Source organism: Epinephelus fuscoguttatus, linkage group LG9 (genome assembly GCF_011397635.1).
Source record: "Epinephelus fuscoguttatus linkage group LG9, E.fuscoguttatus.final_Chr_v1".
In the NCBI taxonomy this organism is placed as follows: Eukaryota; Metazoa; Chordata; class Actinopteri; order Perciformes; family Serranidae; genus Epinephelus; species Epinephelus fuscoguttatus.
The window spans coordinates 20807733-20826224 of record NC_064760.1 but is presented as its reverse complement, the minus strand read 5'-3'; the positions used below and the strand labels follow the sequence as shown (position 1 = coordinate 20826224).

The 18492-nt window shown below is 40.8% G+C and overlaps 1 protein-coding gene across 1 annotated transcript in view; it reads right to left on the bottom strand.

Moving 5' to 3' along the window:
• Positions 1–4695: 4695 nt before the first annotated feature.
• slc16a2 (solute carrier family 16 member 2) overlaps positions 4696–18492 on the bottom strand; it is a 46487-nt gene continuing 32690 nt past the window's right edge. Inside the window, exons 6-7 of the mRNA XM_049585313.1 lie at positions 13668–13931; positions 4696–13573 (exon numbers count right to left, since the gene is read on the bottom strand). Of these exons, the coding sequence (XP_049441270.1) occupies positions 13684–13931 (248 nt within the window). The 3' untranslated portion in view covers positions 4696–13573; positions 13668–13683. The remainder of the gene's footprint in view (positions 13574–13667; positions 13932–18492) is intronic.

The window sequence follows — 18492 nt, the reverse complement described above, 5'->3', positions numbered from 1 at the left end:
CTAGGAATCTGTAAGTCACTGACTCCTAACCCTCCTCACAATGAAATATTACCAAATATAAATAAAACCAAACAATACTTATTTAGTAAATAAGGACAACAAACAGACTGAATTGGCTGTTCACAGATGAAACATTTAGATTAGCTTGGAGAAAGCCAGCAACGGAAAACTAGGGAGGATTGCATCATGATAAAGATATGTAGCGCTTATTTTCAGTGTACACGTCACTGATATTAGTTATTTGTCCAATATGTTATTGTATTTGAAAGATTATAGAAGCAGTTTTTGTGGTGTTTTGTTTTTGTTTTTTTTGTATATACATCCTGTAATCTAAGGTGGGTCAGTTCAGATTTTTGACATGACACAGAAATAAAAATAATAAAATAAACTACAAAAATAATAATAAATAAATATATAAATCATGTGTAATTATTACACTGTAGCACAATGCACACATGCACATATTTTTTACACACTTGTTATTTTTACACTTAATAATTCTCTATACTATACATTAAAGCGACTGCAACATATCACAGTTACCCCCGAGGATCAATAAAATATTTCTGATTTCAGTCCTGACAATGAAATATTTTGACATTGACTGTATGTCAGATCCTTTCCATGAGGTCAATGTGTGTAACTCAGAGACATGAGGGAGGGGCGCCCCCTCCTGGACAATCCACAGTGTTGCATTAGTTGTAGCACAGGCACAGTGGATTCCTGCACTTGCTGTTACTGTAAGGAGGCATCTGTCTGTCAGCATGTACAGTCCTCAGTCAGCTTCATGTGACAGCCCTCTGTATCTGCTACAGCCTGCATGTTTGTGTCTTGTTCCAGGCAGCTTCAGGTGTTCAGTGTCTCCCTTCAGGTCCTGGTAGGCGGAGTCTGAATTAGTGCAACTGGGTGCACCTGGTCAGTCTACCCAGAATGCATTTAGAATCCTTGTTCTTCTTTCCTCTCACTCCTGCCTGCACCGTGTCTTGTCTTTACACACTCTTACTACTACTGCTACTGACTAACACTTCAACCAGTGTGCATTTCCCTGCTCTTGTCGTGGCCTACATGAGCTGGGTCATGACATTTAAGATGCACTGTTTGATCCTCTTTGACTTTTCACACTCTGACACAGTACCTCTGGTTATTTTACACCATACACACACAACTAAAGCTGTTTTCCCCCATTTTTTATCTTCAGTTTTACTTGTTTGGAATATGTGTTTTTCTCTTTTTAGATATTTAAAAATGGTTGTTGAAACACATACAGCTAGTTTTAATTTCAGTGTTGAGTGGAGTCCTTTTTCAAGCCCACGTGTTTTTTTTTTTATTTCACCCCACCTGTGCTTTTCTGTATCAGTGGTTTTTTTTTTTAAAACTACTTTTATCATTTGCACAAATAAAGCACTAAACAGAAAGTGATTTTTGTAGTAGACTGCAATAAAATTTAATTGTCAATGGCTGATCATCATTAAAACAAAACTGAATCATACAAACTTTTGCTGTCTATCTATAATTAATCTGTTTAATACTTTGTATTTTACTATGTAGTGGCTGTCATTTGTTTTCATGACGTGTGATTGGCTGTAGCTCCTGACAACATTTTGGTTTAAAGGTCTTGATTTGCTGAGGGCCTCAAAGTTGCTTCTTTTTTTTTTGGCTCAACCTAATGCTGTGCATGATTATCTAACCACTGTCAGCTGTGTGACTGTGATTTAGATCGACCTAATGGTGTAGCATGATCACCTCATCATTATCATCTGTGTGACAAAGGTGTGGTCCATTTAACACGAGTGTACCTGTGCCTCAATATGTTTGTTGATCTTGAAGAAGGCCCAAAGGCCGAAACATCATCCGAATAAAAGAAATGCATATGGGGCCAGAGTGTGTGACACTTGTTTACAACAATCAAATCTTACTAAGTCGATGATTTAAGAATGATGCTTTAGATTGTTGTAAAAAAAGTTCTCTGTTTCTAAAGCAAAGTGCTTGAAACCTTTGGTGCAGTTTTCTGCTGCATCGTGCCTCATTCTAACAAGTTTCTGATCATGTAAATGAACCCTTGGTGAAAAAAGGAATTATATCAGATCATTAAAAGAACTGTGTCGTAGTTTAATTTGAATTTATTGAAAGGATAGCTCCTTGAGATGCTGCATCTCATCTTCAGAGGGGGTCCTCAGGCACAAATACAGAACAAAAACACAGACAAACTGCATTACATAACAAACATACACTACAAACACAGATACAGACATCTCGCTCGGCATCTCCCACCCACAGCCTCTGCCCTCAGCTGTTGTACAAGAACAATTGGAATTGGATACCGTGACCTTGAATACTTACAAAGCAGTTTTCAGTACAACAACTTAAAAACATGAGCAAGTTGTTTGGAGATGTGAATATGAAGAAGCCGAAAGAGGTAACAGATCTCAAGAAATGAAGAGGATTGTATTAAAATGACCTTCATCCAACATCCTTGAACATCATTCTGGGGACAAAGAAAAAGAGATATTGCATGTGTCTAAGTGGATATGAGGAATTACATGGAGTCACAAACTGTTTCAAATATGAGGGACAATTGAATGTAGTTTTTGTAGGACAGTCTGAAGATGCTCTGTAGCAAGTTTGGTGTCAATTGAGCAAAAATTGTGGGAGGAGATAGGTTTAAGAAGTTTTACAGTTTTTGAAAAAAACAGAGTGATGAACATCATAATTTTTAACAGGTTTAAATGTACAAAAGTTTCTTCAGTACTGGGGCTGCAGTTTGATGAAAGTTGTGAAGTTGTAGCACGTATGGTTGACTTGTTATGAAGTTTCCAAGTTATGAACTTTAGATGCTTGCTGTAGTGACACCATCAGGACTATTGGCTTGAGTTTACAGCTGAGGATATCTGGCATGAGACTGGACCTTTGTGCAAAGTTTGGTGAGTTTTCACCCATGGGAAGTATGATTTCCTTGGAGGAAGAAGAAGAAGAAGAAGAAGAAGAAGACGAAGAAGACGAAGAAGATGACAACGACGACGACGACGATGACGACGACGACGACGACCTAAGATTACAATAGTGTCCTGGTAGCTTAGCTGCCCGGACCCTAATGATAATAATAATAATACATTTTATTTAAAAAGGCGCCTTTCAAAACACCCAAGGTCACCGTGCAGAGCATAAAATAACATACAGACATTTGAAGGATGTTACGCTGTCGGACTGTCGAATGTGTGGAGGGAGGGAGTTCCAGAGCCTGGGGACAGTGCTGCTGAAAGCCCTGGCAGCAATGATGCTGAGGTGTGAGGTGGGGATGGTCAGCTTAGGAAGAGCGCAGGGAGAGGTAGGGTGTGTACTCCTGGAGGAGGTCAGGGAGACAGGTGGGTGCTAGGTTGTGGAGGGCTTTGAAGGTGAGCAGAAGGTTTTTGTATTCAATCAGGGAGCCAGTGTAGTTGGATGAGAATGGGGGTGATGTGGTCGGATGATTTGGTGTGGTTGATGATCCAGGCAGCAGAGTTTTGAATGATTTGAAGCCTGTGAATGAGTTTGGTGGGAAGACCAGAGAGTACTGCATTACACTAGTCAATACGAGATGTGACAAATGTATGGACCAAGACCTCAGTGCTGGACTGGGACAGTGATGGGCGGAGTCTGGAAATGCTGCAGAGATGGAAGAAAGCAGTAGTGGTTTGAATCAAAGAGTGCTGTCCAGAATGACTCTGAGGCTCTTGACATTTGAACACATTTGAAAATGAATTGAACCCAGTGAAACTGCCTTCTAGATTCAGTGATTCATACATAGAATCATAAATCTACGTAGAGAATTACAAAGTACACTAAGGGGTCTAAAATGAGTGTCAGATGTGTTTTGTTAGGCAGTGTCAGCATCATCAATAACAGACAATATAAACTGTGGCATTATTCTTTTTCTGACTTGATCCTTTAATAATAAAATCAATATGGGGCTTAGAGGAGAGTCAGGGTCCAAGATAAGTGAATGAGTCAGCTTTGTCAGGAGGATATTCATAATCTAAATTAATATGCAACCTAAGGGGATGTGAATGGTTGTGTTAATGTTGCATTTGATTTAATAACATGATTGTTTTGTTCTATTTGTGCCCCAGCTAAGGATGTTTCTTCTTTCTATTAATGCTCATTCCTCAGACAGAGAGATGACAGCCCCGGGCTCAAAGGCAGCCTCAACAAGTGACGTATTCTCTGCCTTGTGACATATTAAACAACAGATCCCTGTATGTACATAAAGAGCTCTGCAGCTCGGAACTGATTCAGCGTGATTTCAGCGTGATCTTCAAGACTCAGCATGAATGGCTGCCCGGCTGTGAGATACCGAGGTTAAATAGGGGGAACGGAGGAGTCAAGGGAGGACTCTGTGCCTGAATGAACTCCACCGTGTTGCTGTGGTGATAACGAGCAGATCCCACGATTGAAGACTCATTCAGCGTGTCCTGAAACAGCAGCAGAGTGTTTACGTCTTCGAGCATTCGAGGGGTTCTGGGGTTAATCTCCGACGTGATCGCCTGCAGCTTCTGACGTGGAAGTGGAGCAGTTGAGGACTGAAAGCACACAGCCAACAAAGGAGTGACTGGCAATGACAGCATGGGTTGTTTTCATATTACATCTTTATTGTTGGTTTAATAGAAAAAAAATGTGCCTCTTTTGATACAGATTCAAAATTACTTCGACAAAAAAGAAGAAGAAAAAAAACACAAAAAATTACATTAATTTTTCTAGCAGCATGACTTAATTTCAGATCCTGTGGCATCACTGGCCTTGTTAGAACATTTTGTAAAATGACTAAAACAAATATGTATTTATATAAAAAGGTATAGCTCGTGTAGGGATGAGGGAGGACAGCTTTAAGAAGTGAAGAGAGGCAATAGAGGTTTAACTGCAGCAACCTTAGAGAGGTTCAGAGGAGGAAAGTTTAGCAGAGCTCGGTACTGAAATATTAGAAATATTTCAACATGTAAGGCTGTGGGAAGGCCTGGGCCAAGTGTTGCCATGGCACCATACAGATATATATCACAACAGAAAGTTCAGGAGTATTTATAGCTGTGACGGCATGACGCCTAAAGTCAAGATTATGAAAATATGCACGAATAACAGAACATATGGAGCACATAAAGACATTACTCAGGTGTGACCGAGAGATTTCCTTCACAAGAAAATAAAAATGGTGACTGGTGTTCTTGCTGGAGGTGGTCCATGGCAGTTTATGAGGTGTTTTGTAGATCATGGCTCAGCTTCATGATATATCTAGACCTTTAGCTATCCTGTTTCACAGATTGTTTGCACAGTTTTCAGGCTGAGACGAAAGCACAGCAGTTAAACAGCAAGCAGGGAGTGAGGTCAGAGGAGCAGAGAAGCGGCACGTTGCAGAGTCCAGTAACGAGGCTCGATGCTGCAGTAACTTTGGGTTGACTTCAGTCTAATGAGGTGAGACTCAGAGGCTGCGTTCTGTTTTCTGGCAACCAGCCGACAAATGTCAGCAGTTGATCCAAGAAAATGCTAAATGACATGATGCCACGGTTGGATAACATGACAAACTGGTTTAGTTAGTAAATATGACACATTTTTATCTTGGGAGAATTTAACAAGCCCAAACTGTGCCCGATTGTGCCTCTCTGCAGCTCTGACCTGTGCACTGTACACCCAAGGCAAGCACCAGAAGAAATAGAAAAGCAGACACAGGAGAGAAATGTTAAAGGGACAGTTCAACCCAAAACCAAACATACATATTTCTCCTCTTACCTGTAGTGCTATTTAACAATCTAGATTGTTTCAGTGTGAGTTGCTGAGTGTTGGAGATATCAGCCGTAGAGATGTCTGCCTTCTCTCAAATACAATGGAACTAGATGGCACTCGGCTTGTGGTGCTCAAAGCGCCAAAAAAATGCATTTGAAAAACTCAACGGCAATGTGTCTTTCCAGAAATCATGCCCCTTTTACTCAAGATAATCCGCAGATCTTGTTGTGAGCAGTTTCATGTAGGAACTATTTTCGTTCTACCAAACTACACCTGCCAACTGTGAGCGGGCTCAGCCAAGGAGGACGCCATTAATGTTTATATCTCATACAAGCACGAGCCTCTCTTCCATGAGTAGATGCACTCTTCCTTCTAGGGCTGACCCAGTTGCTTCAATGCTTTGATCGGTGCCATGGTAATCGCTCCATTTTTTTTACACCATAACCCAAATAGCCCATAAATCAAGAAATCTGAATCCAGCATAATTCATTATGCATCAACATTGATTATTCGTTATGCCCAGACAAGAACATTTAAACTCAGTGACAGGCCTGTTTTTGTGACTCTGACAGTTTGACCACCTGTGACAGCCTTGGAGATATGCTAGCAAGATGTTGAAAAAGTCAATTGTCTGGAACAGATAAAAAGTTGAGTGCCAGATTTGCCAAAGGAAACTTGCACATCACACAACAAGCTTGGCAAGCCATCTGAAAACTGCAAGTAACAGTTTAGCCAAAAGCTAAGTATTCTTTTTTTTTTTTTAGCTATTATGGCTAATGTTATGTTGCGTTGCTGTGACCTGCATGCTAATGTAGTGGACAACTGTCACAGTACTTTAGGTCCAATGACTGAAAATGTGTCAAAACATGTCCTCTTTGATTAACTGCAATGCCCCAAAACTGGTATTCAGGACAGTCCTACCTCCATCTGCGCAGTGATACCGTTGGTGGGTGTAGTTTGGTAGAAAGAAAATAGTTCTTGAAACGTGAAACTGCTCATGACAAGCTCTGTGGATTATCTTGAGTAAATGGGTTATGATTTCTGTAAAGAGACATTGCTGGTGAGTTTTTAAATGTATTTTTTTGGTGCTTTGAGCACCACAAGCCGAATGCCATCTGGTTCCATTATATTCAATGGAAGGCTGATATCTCTACGGTCGATATCTCCAACACTCTGCAACTCACAGCAAAACAATCTAGATTGATAAATAGCACTACAGGTAAGAGGAAAATTATGTGGTTTTGATTATGGGGTAAACTGTCCCTTTAAGTATTCACCATTTTGACTATGAGGGAAAACAGCTTCAGTTCAACCACAGCTCGAAAACTTTCTAATTATAAAAACAGTCTTAAAAAACATTAAGTAGTAGTGTTAGTAGTTTATATGTTAGGTAAGGGGCACTACTTCAGGTCTAGCTGGTCCTGAAACTACTGCAGGCTACAACAGACAAATGCAAACTTGGAGTCCAAGTAAATCCTCATCGTTTAGAGTTTGACATGACTTCAGGAAAGCGAAGCGGTCACACAGAGTGTGCCGCGAGCCCAGCAATGCTGCATAGACAAAAAGACTTTGGCAGGCCCAACACTGGTTGCACAGGCACTGTGCAACCATCCAGACGTACTGAATCATTCTTCATTCATTCACTCAGCTCCTTCACTTTTACATTTCATTTCCATACTGAACAGATAAACAACCCTCAACGGTTTCCAGTAGTCATTTAAGTGTATCACTAAAAACAACAAACACATAAAAATCAATTCTTAAAAACAATAAAACATTTTATGGTTAATTAAAAACCATTACAAAGTATATAAAGTACATACGCCGATACATGTCAGTTTTCTCTACATAGAGCTACTGATAAAAAGGAGCACTCAGCTGGTTCTGACCAGAAACTGGGTCCGAGTCTGACTCAGGTGAACTCAAGTGAGGAGGCCGTTAAGAAAAAGATCCAGAATTAACAATGAAAACAACAAAACAAAAGAACAATAATGAGTAAAAGTCACATTAAGATCTTGAAAATGCACTATACAGTCTCAAATCTAGCAACTCTGATCAGATCTAGTTGTGGTGGATCACAGCTGGGTCAGTAACTGTAAGGCAGATTTTTGCAGCCCAGTCGCCACATAGAATTGTACATTTCTGCAAACCATGGATACATTTGTACATTTCATACATATCATAACATTTCTAAAGTGACGTAGCTCTGACAACATGTATATGAGATGACTTTGTTGTTGAGAAATGGAGAGGATGGTGGATGGCGTGACACCTTCCAAGCTACAATCCTCTTTTCAACACCGGAAAATAACAAAACTGGTGTGTTTCCAGCGGCGTTTGTGGCACCAAAACCAGGTAGTATTTAAGCCGAGACATGATCTTTTCCAAACTGTAAGCAAGTGCTTTTTGTGTTAACCACAGCATAAAGTTTCAACATATCCACTACACATGAAACCTTGGTTTGCCGAAACGTACAACGTCGACATTTACTCTGGCGACTGGGCTGAGATTTGAGGTCACTGCTGTGACTGAAACGTTTTTCTTCTAGTCCTCGTCTCTTCTTCAAAAATACGCTCTAGAAAACAACACTCGCGTTGAGCTGCTAGCTAACAAGGTGACGACACATTCAACAAAACAAAACAAAACAATGGATGGAGTTCACAGTCAGAAAAACACAAAAACTAAACAACTCTAGTCAATGTTGTTGAGACGGATTTTTTTTCTGCATAGAAACACAATCAGATTGTTGCAGCCATCGTTAAACGAAAGGCTGAGGTCCTCCAAAATGGCCGCCAGAGGGGAAGCCCCCTGTGGTCGTTTTCATTCACTCATTCGTTTGCCAGATTGTGGGACACGGGCCTCTAGTTTGACAGCAGTAAATTAGTGCAACTTGTAAGTAACACTTGGCACTGTTTTCTCAGTGGGGCAGTAACAGACATTTTATTTCTGTAAAAGCGTCATCTTTACATTATGGGTGGGTGCTGTCCAATTAGAGTGATGGGTTACTGATATTTCATGCAGTTCTGCAGTGTTATGGAAAGCACCTGCCACCTTCATAACACAACAATTAAACAAATAAATAAATAAATAAATGTATAACTTGTATTAGGCTGGAGGACACTGATTCGGTTACATAAAGGCCTTTAAAAAATACTGTAAAACGAGAATGATCCCATTATCTTTAAGATTAACTGGGCTCAGTGTTTTCAGTCAGATTACTGTGCAGGAGCTTCATTCAGGTTAATGGGATTTGTTTGGAGGCCGATGAACCTCAAACTCTGTGATGACAATTTATGATATTAGTTAGCTTACACGACTGGTACGCTGACAATTCAGGCAGCCAGGTACTTTTTAATCACAAAAACCTGTAGTTTCCGTCTGCTAGTGGCAGCTGCAAAAAGTGTCAACAACTGTTTGCACTGCCAACAAAATGTAACACTTCATCAGTCAAACTAGAGGCCGATGGTTTTTGCTTTTAAACATGCTTTCACCATTAAATGGGTCACCACTGCTTATAGCTTAGTGTCTCTATCATCTAGACATTTATATAACTGTATTTCCTCAAACACAGACAGATAAAATGTGAGGCTGTGATAAGAGAATGATAACCACCAAACGTGGAGGTACACGTGAGACAGCAGGAATGGTAAGGGTGAAGAATAAAGGAGCAAATGGATATGAAGGCAAAATAAGGAGGAGGAGTAAATCTCTAAATGGATTACGCACCATGAGATTAAAGGGAATGGAAGTCTGACATTTCCACAGTTTTGTGGTTCCTAAACAGACACTAATGAGGTTTCGGAGGAAGCAATGGTGATTGAAAACAGACGTTTGGCAGCTTTGCGGCTCTGACACATGATTCTGATTCCGATGACAAAACCACAACACAGAGGAGTGAAATTAACGTAATGAAGAACTTGTTCAACTGGATTGCTGAGGATTGTTTGATGACTGAGGTATAGATGTATGTTTCCTATTCAGAACTGTTTGTAACATTACCAAAAAAGCTACACTCAGCAGTGAGGTCTGTGTCGCTTTTAGGCTCTAAAGTGTTGCAGCACAGAAACCGACTGAATGACGGCAGTGACGGCAAAGAGGGGGATTGACAACAAGGAACGTTTCCCTCCCCACTGTGTGTACCAATTCCCCTCTGTGCTATTCAGTTATGCGTATAACCAGCGTTGAACTCGAACAGTTAATTATTGCAGCTCTACTTCACATCTGTGCACGTAAGTTCACAGTTCAGGAGAACTAGTAATCTAAGAGTGCAGAGGTAAGTGGTCCAAATGTTTATGAAACATAACGACTGCAAACTGTCCTTGCGAGGGAATATCTCGATTTGTCTCATTACTGCCAACACAGTGAGCGACACCCTCGTGACACAGAGCTAAACTAAAGCAGCAAATTGACTGGATTATCGGTGAGGTGGCCTGATGAGGGCTCAGGTCATTTGGCAGCTTTAATCTCAGTAGTCCCCTCTCGTCAACAGACTGTAATGCAGTAACTGACTCTTCTGTCAAAAATGCAGATGCACAGGTGCCGCACCCACACATTCACACGGAGGAAAAGTTCAGAACAAAATGATTCGAAATCCTATGCTACCAACAGCTGTTAATCTCCCATCAGGACTGCACGATTCAAAAACTACTGTCCAAGCCGTAACAAACACGGTTTGTGTAGACTTGTCTAGCACCCTGCCGAAACTTTAAAAGGCCAATAATAACTGTCGAGTTTGGTGATTGGAAAAACAAACAAACACTGAGAGTTAAGGCTGTACAGACTCGTGAGAAGACCTTGTACCAACTGTAGTGTTTCGTTTCATTAATATCAGGCAGCAGATGCACAGCTCTCACAATTCACCAAGTTAAAGGAAAACTTCAATCCCCAAATGACTACTAGTTTATCAATAACTCAGCCTGTGTTACATTAAACATGTGAAGTAACAGTTTTTGCCTCCATGGTGAAAAAAAAAAATCCAAAACCAGAGGAAATTCTTGATGAATTGAGGTCATAGGCGACTGCGTTTCACAACAGAAAAACTATATAAAAACATCCGTCTGCAAACTCTCACACATCTACCACAGTATAATCCAGTGGTTTTCAAATGCACCAAAGGGCCAGCCAAAATCTCAAGGCACACCTGTATTTATATCTGTGCACAGTAGCTTCTTTAACATGTGTTGTCACTCTCATCATAACATAGGCCAATAAAAAATAAAAATAAAAAATAAGACAGGTAGCTTTTGTGATTCTGTCGACTGACTTTTCTTTCAGTGTTAGGTCGTTTTCGTTGGTGTTTTGTCATAATTGTCCGGTACAATAAAGCGATCCATTGTCCAACTCATGGCAGTCAATTAAAAATTAATTCATAGCTGAATATTGCAATAATAATGTGTGGTTATCACAAAATCCCACGACAGACCTGGACTGGCATCACAGCACACCATTAATCTAAGTCGGATTTATCCAGTCATATAAGGCCTGTTTCCACCGCAGGAACTTTGGGGTAATTTTACGGAGCCAGGGCCGTTGGTGCGTGTCTCCACCGCAGGAACCACCCCCGAAGGACAGAGTTCCGGAACTTTTACAGGGGCTAAACAAGTCCCTGCCTCGGAGTAGGTACTCAGAATGGCCCCAAAAAACTCCTGGCTGGGGCTTGGGGATTACTTGGTGCTGATTGGATATACTCAAGGCGGAATGTGACGTCAACAGAAAGCAACAAAATAGCCGGCATTTTTAAAACTCAGCAGACGAGGGTTAGCTTGTTCATAGCTTCCACCGCCATGTAAACAAACTCAATAACCGGTCCGTGAAAAACATATTTTTTCCAGCGGATATCTTAGTTACAACATGATTGAGCTAGCAAAGCAGTTTTGTGTTGCTATGTGTGGTATTTATTCAGTTTAGGGAAATCTTGATGTCTAGAAAGCATCAGTGGCTGCCACTGACAGGGACAGCTAACAGCAGCAGCAGCAAAGCTAACATCAGGACGTCATCTGTTAAAAGCCTCCCGTTGTCGGAAACGACATGAAACTACTCCAGTTAGCTCAATCATGTTGTAACTAAGACATCCACTGGAAAAATATTTTTTTCACGGGCCACTTTGTGAGTTTAGTGAGTTATTACAGACACCGCTATCGGCTAACGGCATCCCTACGCCACTACGTCGCCCCGGTCAAAATGGTTGCGCAACGATTACATCACATACAGAGCCTGGTAACTTTACAGGAACCTTCCTCCTACTCCGCTCTCTCAGTGGAGACACGGTGGTTGAGAGGGCCAAGCGAGAGGACGTTCCTGTAGTAGTTCCTGCCCCCCAAATAGTACCAGGAACTTCTTCAGTGGAAACGGGCCTATTCTCAGTACATCCCAAACAGACAGCCCTTCCCATCGGTGCACTGATGAAAGTGAAACTTATTAATGCTCTCTTCAAAGCCATCAGTAATTTTACCTCACTGAACACGGGAGCTGCTGGTCTACTACTGCCTCAAACAGTTTGTGTGACTTTGGTGTTAATTCAGATTCACCAAAGTCATGCAGTAACACACACTAAATAACAGATCGAGGCAGAGGTAGACCAGCAGCTCCCGTGTTCAGTGAGGTAAAATTACTGTTTTTCTGGATGTAGTCTGGCCTTGAAGAGAGCTATTAAGTTTATAAGTTTCACTTTTAGCTCACAATTGTAAGAGCTGCCTGCTTGGGAAGTAATGAGCAAACAACTGGATAAATGAGACTTGGAGTACACTGCACGAGTTGTGAGAGTTTGAAAACATGCTGTTGTTGAACGCAGACCCCTATGACTTCAATCCATCAAGAATTTTCTCCGTTTTATAATCACTGTTCACCATGGAGGCATGTGAGAGAAACCAAAATTTCTTCATGAATTTAACAAAACACAGGCTGAGTAACTGATATACAAACTGTCATTTGGGGTGTGAAATCTTCCTTTAACCTGCCACAAGCTTCAAAGTCGCTGACCTAAATTCAAACCGTGAAAAACTCTAACAGTCTAGGGTTCGTGGTGTATGAGTACGTGGGAACCAACAGCTGCCACATTCACACATCTGCCCCCCATGCAGGCAGGCTGGTAGAGCAGTTACAGTCTGAAGTATTTTGGACCCTGGGTGTGAGTGCAGTGTGCTGTTGAAGTTGAGGTGACTGTGTCTGGTGGTTGATACCTCCTATGATGAAACAACAGGTGTTTCTGTTGCAGCTGTCACAGCAGAAAACTGCAGAACAGAATAAAGCAAATCAAAATAAGATTGTGATTCCGCTAATCAAACTGAAAAAAATGCATTGTGGTAAAAAAAAATAAAAATAAATAAAAAAAATAGATGCATGAGGTACTACATAAAGGAAACGTGAATTTATCCCTTCACTAATTCTTATTTCATATGCCTCTAATCTTAACCATGTGTTTATATGAAATCTAGAAACAAAGCATAGTATTTTTAGAGCTTTAAAAAGCTAAAGTAGCAAGATTAATCCTGTGAAATCAGAAACCACTGTCGGTTAAAATCACATTTCTTTCCTCTTGGAGGTACGTGTTACTACAGAGTCTCCGCTGATTCAACAATCCTAGTTGAGACTGTGTTGTGCTTATCCTCCTTATACATTCCCATCATCGTCCTACGCTGATGTGCCTTCTTTTGTCCTCTCTGTGGCTTTTAGCCAGTGCGCCCTTTTCGATTTCTCTCCGTGTGAAAATAACAAACAGCCCATGAGAGTCCAGGAGGGTGAGAGGGTTAAAGGTCAGCCGACAGGAAGTCCATAGTTGAAAGAAGGGAAATCTAAGGATGAGAAAAGGTGCTGGTGGGCTGAATCCCTGGGAGGAAAAAGAGCACAAGGAGAGTAACGTGTGAGATAATATGCGTGCATTGTGCTTCCTGGTGTACAGTCATGATGTAAATATATGTAACCTTTGAACGGTGCAACTCAGATGTGTGTCTCTACATCAGTGTAGCCAGGCAGGATGTCTCCATTGGAGCAGCTCTTGGGCTCCTCCACTGGTGGGGCGGTGGGCAGCATGTGGGCAGTGGTGGACGTCTCCTCTGGTGACGCCGCTGCCTGGAGCCTACGGTGTATCAGGGGCACAAAGAAGAGCACCACGCCCCCCACCATAAGAGGCACCCCAGCCAGGGAGAAGGCCACTGTGTAGTTTCCAAAGTAATCCCGTAGGAGACCTGGGCAGCGGAGACAGAGGGACACAGTTTATGTTATCAGTTGCGACCAGGGTCCAATTTAACACCCGACAAGTGCCAAATGTGGGTAGATTTTCTGCTTGGCGAGTAAATCGCAGAAGGCTATCAGCTACACTGGCAGAGCAATGTTTGTACCAATATAGTCATGTGATAATTTAAAAAACAAAACAAAACAAAACAAAAAAAGGCTGAGCCTCGACCGCTTTTCCATGTCACTCACAGGCATAATTAAACATCCGATAGGTTTACAAAACCTTCAAATTTATTTTTATGTTTGATTCTTTACTTCATTTAAAAGCAAATACCTAGGTAGAATTTTAAGATCAAGACTTCTTAAGTCGTATTCAGGCTTGGTTTACCACTGATCAGTGTATTAAAATAATTCTGCTTGAAAAGTTGCAAGTTAATAATTACATAATATATAAATAATTAGCCTGCACCTTTGTTGGGGGGTCGGGAGGATCCTCCCTGGTACTGTTTTACAGGCTGAATCCCCGGTACAAGCTCTATTTTAATGCTTTTTTTTTTTTTTACGACAGCCTGGCACCTTATTTAGACTTAAAAAAAAAAAAAAACCCAATGTGCATCAATTTATTTTTACTGTGAATTATAGGAAATGGTCGACAGGCCACTGGGCACCCTACTGGGGCCACAGGTTGAGTATCACTGCCTCTGAATTGTACTGACACCAATGTATATGTGACACAAAAGCAAATTTATTATTTTCGCTGGTCAAAATTAAACTTGTGCGGTGTATTTTTTCATCTTCCACTCCCCTGGTTACTAGCTGTTATCGGTGGTTGCGGCTGAAAATAAATAAAAACATTACGTGAAAAACTGATACATGTTTGAGCTTAGCTTTGTTTTAAAGGTGCTACTCGAGTGGGCATATTTTTACATTTTAACGTTTTTACCATTTCCCCCACCTGCTCTGGGCTTTAATGCTAAGCTAGGCTAATAGCACCCTGGCTCCAGCTCTGTACTCATTACACGAGCGTGAGTGGTATCAATGTTATCATGTAAGTATGGGAGAGAAAGCATGATGTCCGTTTGCTCTGAAAAGAGCAACATAACAGCAGCTACAAATATTATTTTTGCTGACCTCTTGTGGTTTAATGTCCCATTTTGTTGCAGGTTTGTTAAAGTGTGTTCCAGTGTGTGTCAGTACACTGTGACATCATCAGCACCGACTACAGTGACATTTCCTTAGCTTTGGCTGGCAGCTGTTATGACTTATTAATGCACTTCCATCTGTTTGAAAGGGTCTTTACCTGCTTACATAAGTAGCAACAGCATTTCTGTGACATATTTCAGCAGTGGAGGTCAGCAAGGACTATTGCTGCTAACTATTGTGATGAAACACAGCACTAAAACCTCTCCCTGTCTGCAGTACGTATGTCCACATTCTATATTTATCTGCACGTGAGCTAAGGCAAACAAGCTGTACTGACAGTGAGAAAACAAGGTCAACGAGTTTAACACACTGCACTACATGTTTAATCTACCGCTGGGCTTGTGACGTGGGAGCAACGGGAGGGGTGTGCACTCACATTGTTGCCTGTACCATATGCATTCTTCCTCATGAACTGTACAGACTGTACAGAACAACATGGAGGTAATCACATTCAGACTTCTGAGGAGCATAGCTGCCTTTGTTTTGGGTGCAGAGTAAATGCAAGACTTTTATTAAATAATAAACACAATGTAATAATTACATATAATATGTATATACTACACATTATAATAGTCCGCATCATGTCAGTTAATTTGTATACAGCAGATAACATCTACATCTGTGGTCAGCCAAAAGAACAATTTAAACCATATGCAACTATGCTGTGCTTTGTGTCTGAATGCAGGTCTTTGTGTGCAGACACATAAAGTGCTATCAGTTGGGTGGTTAGTCTCCACATGCACTGGATGAGGTGGTAGTCACTGACAAAGGTAGACACTTTTCAGGCTAAAAATAAGTAAAAGCTGTTGAGAACAACAACAGGTGGCAAAAAGTAATTGCATCTTCTTTCTCAGCACAAAGCTCTTCACAGTCTAAAGGTTTCTGCTGCACGTACTGCATCACACATTTCCAAATGTGAACAGCAGCTACATTACCAAAATGATCAAAGTCTGAAACTAGCATATTGTTAGAATTTATGTATGTATGCCTTCGAAAATACAGAATGTTTCATCCACAAATAACTGCTTAGATCGTATAAAGAGAACAAAAGAAAAATATATACACTACAAAGCTGAGAAATGACCACAGAAAACTCCCACAGCCTGGAATAATTCTAACAGTTAACTAATCCACTGTTTCAAACTGTTTCAGGTCTTGTTTGCTATACTGTATGGATATCCCTGTGCATAGCTTTGGATATGTAATTAATACACATCAGTATATTGCTTTCTCCAAAGACATAATCTAAAACAGAAATTGGAATTCTGAAATTGTGCCATGCCATTGTTCATGAAACCCAAGTCCAAAAAAATGTCCCATTGGACCGAAAGCCCACTGTCCGACAGCCTGTCCATTTCTCTGAAAATGAACAATCTCCTTGCAGTCAGCCCAGCCTCCTAATGTTTCAGACCCTCTTTACCCTGGTTGACTTGGATCACGTGGGTATGTATATATGGCTGTCGGGCAACTTACAAACTACACTGGGCTACTCCGAACATCAAACCTCCAATCCAACAAATAGGGTTGGGTACAATTTCAAAAATTACGACACCAGTGTCAGTATCAGTACCCTTAAAGTGGTACTGATACCAATAAAGTACTTCAGTCTAAACCCATAGCCATACTTTTTGAAGTTTTAGTGGCATCTCGGCACGCTGAACTGCCAACTCTGCCATTATACTAAGCTATAATATCACTGCTGCATGGAAAGCTATATAATAACAACAGGGCAAAAGGTTTGTTAGGACTGTGAGTCTGACAGCCTTGCTTCTGCAATATTTTTTCCTACTAAGATGAAGGCATGACGCGCCCTACTCTACCTCTGATTGCCTAACCCTGAAACTCTTACCCTAAGCAACCTCACTCCTCATTCCTAAACCGAAACAACCCAACCAATGAAGGCAGCAAGTACTAGCTAATCAGGTCCAATATGTCTTTTCTGAATAATAATTAGCCCTGTGCTTCTGTTTATAGAGTGAGTATTTTCCAAGTAATGGCCTATTGTTTTCAAGATGACAGGCTGTCGGACAAATGGACAATCAGTCCATTCAGACATTTTTCGGAGTACTGGGATCTCTAAATAATGGGCTGTCACAAACAATGGGCTGTCATTGACTTTGACAACTCATATGACTTATTTTCATTGCAGTCATGGCATCTCATTTATAAACATAGCGAACACACGAAACCAGGCTTGAAAGAGGCGTACACCACTTCTAATGTAAAAGTTGTTACCTTTAAAACAGACTTGATGGGAGAAACTTTGACCCATGTTTACGAACATTTTGGAGACAGGAAATTGGCAAGGCAGATGGTGAGATGGAAGCCTAATTGTAGAAACTGTTGAATATCTTTTGGTGCACAGCATTTTTTAGCTTTTGACTATACGTATATATTTAGTATGCATCCTACACACTGTTTTATAAATGAGACCCCTGAAGTCTAGGCTAGGGGGCACTGTTAGGGTTGGGCATTCAAAGGGGGATGACATGTATCTGCTACTAATATCCCATTTTGATACTAGTATATTTAATCAAAGATCAATCAATATTATACAGTCATAAAAGAAAAAAAACCCCACACAAATTCAAAAAGCAGTCCAAAACTTAGAGCTGCCATAGAAAGGATGTTTCATTGTACGTGATTATCCAGCATTCATTTTATTAGTTGTTTTTAAAACTATTCAGTGATTTAGAATGGGCATATTTAATCTTGTTTGGAATTTCATTCCCCTTTTCTTTAGAGGAATGTGCTTCTCCCTACTTTGCTTTTCAGATTGGTTTATTTCAGGTTAGAGACACTAGCCCTTATATTCAGGCCATGAGAGTTCCGAACATACAGAAAATACCAGATATCAAAAACTCGCACACAGAGCTTGTAAAATCTTGCTCACTATTCTGCATTCAACAGGGAGCCAGTTCAGCTCTTTAAAATGGTTTGGGCTATTATGTGTTCTTGGACTGAGATTAAAACGACCCTCATTAGTTTGTTCTGAGCTTTTCAAAGCTACTCTTTTGATTTTTTAGTGATCCCACTGTAGCAGGTTATGCAGGTGAAATTCCAGTGGCTTTAGACTAATGATGAAACTACTATCCCCGTGGTTTCCTCGTCAAAGAACTTCAATACTCTTGCCATGTGACATTGGGCTTTTCGTTTGTTTTGTTTTGAGCTTGTGAAATTCAATTTGGACAAATATCTCAAACTAATAATAAAAACCTTCTGGCATGCTGAGCTGTGGCCACAAAAGGGAGGCAGAGTGTTTTCTAGTAAAAGCAGTTGAGGTTTGTGTGAGATCTGAAAGAAGTTGGCAAGAGAGAGCAGGAGTATGCCTGAGTCATCAAATTAATGGTCTGCCTTCAGTGCTCTTCT